Here is a 6000-nt window from a genome sequence, read left to right on the forward strand (position 1 = left end):
TTGAAGATGTCATTAGCAGAGACAGAGTCTTGGCTAAAAAAATAAAATCAATACTTACAAATAAAAAATGGTTAGGAAGCAATTCAAACCTTTGGTTGAATTCAAGTCTCCATTACAGATCAGAGAAAACTAAAGAGAAATCAACGTTGTGTTAATCCATTTGAGGAGCCGGCAGTTTATCTTGAGGAAATAAATGACGAGCAGAAGTTAATCAGACTGTAACATGCGCAGTCCGCTGCTCAACCACTGCGGACGAGGCTCCGCCGCTGCGATGACTTAGAAACCGCTGGAAGTAACTCATCCAGCGGATTTAACAAATGGATCCTTCTGGGTTCACGTTACCCAGGAGAGCGGTGCTTTGGAGGAGCTGCAGACGTAACATCTGTCCGTTTCGGAGAAGCGAAACCACGCAAAATAAATAAATAAATAATCCGGACCGCACAGGGTAAAACACTCACAGACAGAGTTCAGTTGATCTGTTTGGATCAGACAGATCCAACTGACTGATGAATTAGCGCAGATTTTTCTGCAGATGGGAACCAGGAGGAAGTGCGTTCAGACCCCAGCGGGTGAAGTGATGCTAATTGAAGTGAAGTCGCTTAATTTATTATAAGTTATTGGGGCCAGTCAGTGGTTTTTGTCACTACGGAGAAAAATGTAGATGCATTTATCTGCTTAATCTGTGATGGGATCTGGATTCACGGTGAATATTAACTAAACCGCATAAAATGCGACTAAATAGCCGATGTTAATATGATTGTAATTTCACGGATAAAAATAGTACATGACCGTTTTTTTTATGTTGTCGGTCAAGATAACGGATAACAAAAAAAGTCTAGCGCCACCTGCCGATGTCTCAGTTTTATTCGCTGGGAAAATAAATACGCAGCTTGAGGTGACTCTGCTGCTCTCTAGTGGCGAGAAGCCGTAATATTGGCTGGTAACAATCGGAATGCATTGTGGGAGATGTAGTTTGTAGTCAATTCATGCTCAAAACCTATTTTAAGTTAATCATCAGCCTATAAAATGCTTGACGGGCCATATAAAATGAGGCCTTGAGTTTGACACATGTACTCTAAATGGTGGAATCAAGAATTCACCTCTTCACCAGAAAATACACTTGAAATGGCCTAATCAAAGTCTGATTGACATGCAGTGCTAAATTATGATATTTTATTTAATTTCTTCTCTACTTTCAAATGCAAAAGCTGTTGCATATTTACTTTATGCTGCAGTTTGAGTCAATAATGTGTGGTGTTTTTGAGTTTTGTCTACATTTTTACAGATCTTCAGGAATATGGAAACATTTTGTATTTCCTGTCACTTTGTAAAAGCGTCTGTCCGTCTGTTCCACATTCAAAGCCTGCTGACTTTAGAAATACCTGAATGAATTCAGAGTGAACTTTTGTATTAATACTTCAACGTTTTTGACATGAAAATGTGCAGGAACCCTGAGTAACATCATAAATCTTTCTGTCTTTTCCAGTCCAGACACCCTGGCAACCTGTTGGTACATCCTGCTCTCTGGATCTGTCTTCGTCAAGGAGGACATGTACCTGGCTAGGTGCTGGTATGTACCCACACACTCATACTCACACACCCACACACACGCACACACGCGTGCGCACACACACACACACAAGCAAGGGTGAAAAACCAGGAAAACAGCAGTATGACAGTGTGGCACTGAGGTGTCATATCGTGAGAGAAGCAGGATTTATCTGACATGACACGTGAAGCTGCACTATCTTGACAGCTTGTCATGAGGCAGATGTTTTGTGTGTGTTGGCGTGTGTGTGTGTGTTGGCGTGTGTGTGTTTGTGCTCATCTGTTGGATGATAAGAGAGCTGGCATGTCACAGAGCTGTAAAGCATGAAAATGTTGCTTTTGCTGCTGTGAGGAAACATCTACACACGTTTGTCGTCTCATGTTCATGTTGGGCTGCAAAGAACAAATTTATTCTAACGTCCATCAAGTGTTGTCAAATCCACAATCTGAAAGGGGTATTTTTAATTTCAGTCAGCTAAACTGGAAAATACTAACAACTATGTGGAGTTTTGGTAGCTTAGACCGGGAGCCATTTGTGGCTCTTGATTTTGTGCGGCCCCCTGCAGATTTGACCAGGAGATGCAGATGGAGATCTTTAATTTGTAGTCGGATTAAAATTATTATCAAAATAATGTTATTACAAAGGAAAATGTGAAGAACAACACAAAGTACTTGTCTTTTCATAATCAAATTTTAACAAAAGGTCAAACCAGGAGACTCTTCTTTTTGTTTTCTGAGATTAGTCAATAAATTTGAGGGTTTTTTTTTTTAAGTGTGGACATCCATTAGACCAAATTGTTAAACAGAAGTAAACTCAATTTTTTAGCATAAAAGTCCAGTTGGGGTTAAAACTGCAAAACAATACTTATGAATTCGGATAAACAAGCTGAGTGTTTCTGTCACAATAACAGAAATAAAAGTTGATGTTATGCCTACTTGAGCAGGTCAAGGGTCGTATGTGGTTCTTTGTTGCAGAGGATTAGCAGAGTTGACACTACAGCACTAATTAAGGTCTCAACATGTCTGTGAGCTTTGCCAAACTACACACTCCTTCAGTTCTTTCTTCTTTCTGTCTTTCTTTCTTTTTCTCCCTTCTCTCTCTTTCTTTCTTTCTTTCTAATTTTGGGTTTGCTTCATCACACTGCCTGACTCAGACACTCCAACTGAACAGTTCATGTCTGTTTTGCTCTCTAAGTTTAATTTATTGGCTGAAATTTTTAGTTTAGCCAGAGGTTGGAACATGGAAGTTTCTCCTCCATCTGTTTGGTGATTGTTGGGCTAATTACTAAACAATCAGACGTTTTTTACCTGTTTATTAAATAAATCAACTCAGAACTTAAAAGGAAACTATTTTGGTCTGTTTCCTTTTGTTCTGTTCTTATAGTTGGACTGAAAAAGAAGCTATCAGTGCCGAAACCTGTAAGGAGGAGACGGCTGCTCTGATAGTATCTTTAAAAACAGGCTGCGGTTTTTGGCCTGCTGTGTTGCTCTGATCGGAAAAGGAAAAGATACTTTAGAGAATCGTTTCTGGTTGTCAGCAGAAGGTTCATCTCTTCTGCTGAAGTTTCTTGTTATGATTCAGCTCATTTTATTCACACAATGAAAGAAGCTAGCTTTTTATTCAGAAGATGACTACAGCCTATTTATGACTAGCTGCATTTGTTTCACTTCAGTGTGAAGGGCGGTGAAAAGGCCCAGCCTGTTGCTTTTGTTTTCAGTAACAGAGTGCAGTGTGTAATCAGTCCTGGGTCAAATGATCGTTTGGTAGTTATGGCTAATTTATCGGCTAATCACCAATCGGAAGCGGTTTGACATCACTGAAACAATGCAGGCTTTGACGCCATCAGTTCCCCCATTTTGGCGGCACCGACCAACTTTGTCATTAATTAATTAAAAGATTGCAACATGATTTCCATTTCTCCTGCAGAGATGCAGATGGAGATTTTTAATTTGTACAACACAAAGTATTTGTCTTTTTATAACCAAGTTTTAGCAAAAGGTAACACCAAGTTTATCCAAAGACTTTCACTGAAAAGCCAACTTTTCTGCACCCAGTTCAGCTTTTATTCTGTTGTTAATGTGGCTAAATACAGCAAACATTTAAAAAGAGAGTGAGCCAAATCATGTTCTTGTTACTGAAAATAAATGTATTCATCTATGACTTTTACTTAATATAGCAAATATGCAAAACATACGACAGCATGTCAGCTATGGAGAGCCATTGCAAAAAAAAGTTCTTAATTTTAAGAAGTTGTAAATTTCTACCAAAAAAACTGAAAAAGAAGGAAGTTTCTGAGATCTAAAAATCAAAGATTTGCGAGAGAAAAAAAACATAAAAATTTTGAGTTTGTCATAAATTTTATGAAAACAGTGATTCTGATTGACAACAGGCTGCAGCATAGCAGAGATTAGAAGAGTGATTATCAGCGCTAACATTAAACTTAAAATGAAAATTACAAATAACTTTAAATTAGATTGAAATTTAATTAAAAATTAAACTATGTTGTGTCAGTTTATGGGATAATCTGTACAAAGATAAATCTTATTCACCTCCTCCCTGAACTGCTATTGGTATCTGAAGTAAAAAGAACCAATCAGAGCCAGGAGGTGGGGCTTAGCGCTGTAAGTCAACCTTATGTACTCGCTGCTAAACATGCTAATGGCAGAGAAACAACTTGCAGGAAAACCGTTTATCCACTGTCTACTCTACCCACACAGCCACAGGGAATCTGTCCCTGGTGAGCCTGAGTCATACAGGGATACAGATATGGTATTGAACTTAATTATTTCACGTAAAGTCAAAGTAAAAAGGTCATTTAAGGATTTGTGTATTTAGAGGACACTGTAAAAAGTATTAAAATTTAGTTTGGAACTACTTAAAAGTTTGAGTTGACTTTCTGTAGAATTAAGTCAAAGAGATTTTAAATGTTTATCAGAAGAAAATAAATGATTTAAGTAAGAGTGACTTAAATTTGTCATGTTAAATCCCCTTATGAATTAAGTTATAAAAACTTAGCAAATTGAGTTGGATGATCATAATAAATTGGGTTGGTCAGACGTAGGATACGAAACTGGCATTGAACTCAATTGTTTTAAGTAAAGTCAAAGTGAAAAGTTCCTTTAGGTTAAAGATTTGTAAGTTTGGGGTTAAATGAACACAAAAACGTAAGTTGTCATAGCAAAAGTAAAAGAATTAAGTGAAATTAATGTAAATAAATCCATAAGATGAACTGCAGCCCAAATAAACGTTTTTAGAGTGTATATATAACCCTAAAATATACGATACTGCTAAAATAATACACTTTCTAACTTGGAAGAAGTGAAGCGACCGCAGCAGTTCTGCAGCCTGTTGAGATGAGTTGTTTTCGGTTCTGTTTTCAGTTCTGTAGCGGTTCTGTAGCCGGCCCGCTAACAATCCCCCCAGGCTGCTCAGGACCGCCTGTCAGTCCGGCACGGGTCAGTTGATAAACGAGTCAGGGGTGGGAATGTTGGTGCCATGCAGAGGACCAGAGGCACAGCCTGTGTGCGTGGGTGTGTGGGTATGTGGGGGTGTGTGTGTGTGTGTGTGTGTGTGTGTGTGTGTGTGTGTGCGTGCGTGCGTACGTGTGTGTGAAAGAGAGAGAGGAATGCGGAACCCCTGGCAGAGCAGAGGATGGCCATGTGTTCCTGAGCAGCCTGCCCAGAAGCACATCCAGGCAGGAAATGAGACTACACACTCTCTCTCTCTCACACACACACACACACACGCACACACACACACACACACACACACACACACACACACACACACACACACACACACACACACAGACTTTCTCTTCTCTCTCTCTCTCTCTCTCTCTCTCTCTCTCTCTCACACACACACACAGACTTTCTCTCTCTCTCTCTCTCTCTCTCTCTCTCTCACACACACAGACTTTCTCTCTCTCTCTCTCTCTCTCACACACACACAGACTTTCTCTCTCTCTCTCTCTCTCTCTCTCTCTCTCTCTCTCTCTCTCTCGCTCACACACACACACCTTGTTGAAGCAAGCGGACGGACAGAAGTGAACAGAAAGAGAACACACTCCTTCCTCTGTTAAAGACAAACCAGAAGGCTAACAGCTTCTTACTTCTGCTTTCTGGGAAAACTTCTGTGTTGGATGTTCAGGAGCTCGACATGACCGCACTCGGATCTGATTTTGGATTATTTGGTTGATGAACTTTCACCCCTTCTTGTTGTGGATAATATGCTTCATATCAGAGGAACACAGAGAGCTGGATCCATAGTGTTTCTGTTGCTGGTTGGTAACTTTGAAATATTTGTGTTTCTTTCTTTATCTGGTTTATTTTCCTTTCTTTATACGTTCTTTCGCCCAGCATGTTTCCATTTCCTGCCTGCCATCGTCCAAACTGCTGGAAAGCCAGGAACTCCCTGTGGTACGCTGCAGGATAACTTAAAACCGCCGGGCC

General features: G+C 39.8%; 1 protein-coding gene across 5 annotated transcripts in view; it reads left to right on the forward strand.

Moving 5' to 3' along the window:
- rapgef6 (Rap guanine nucleotide exchange factor (GEF) 6) overlaps window positions 1-6000 on the forward strand; it is a 140750-nt gene that overhangs the window by 29759 nt on the left and 104991 nt on the right. For 4 of the 5 annotated variants that reach the window (XM_088012196.1, XM_088012192.1, XM_088012201.1 and 1 more), the window contains one exon: window positions 1487-1570. In XM_088012196.1, the coding sequence (XP_087868322.1) occupies window positions 1487-1570 (84 nt within the window). Of the gene's footprint in view, window positions 1-1486; window positions 1571-5563; window positions 5832-6000 lie in introns of those variants that run through there. The other variant, XM_088012199.1, reaches the window with a different exon arrangement.

The sequence above is a fragment of the Poecilia mexicana genome, unplaced genomic scaffold, assembly GCF_051168715.1.
Source record: "Poecilia mexicana isolate PSO_F unplaced genomic scaffold, ASM5116871v1 scaffold_14, whole genome shotgun sequence".
Lineage (NCBI taxonomy): Eukaryota > Metazoa > Chordata > Actinopteri > Cyprinodontiformes > Poeciliidae > Poecilia > Poecilia mexicana.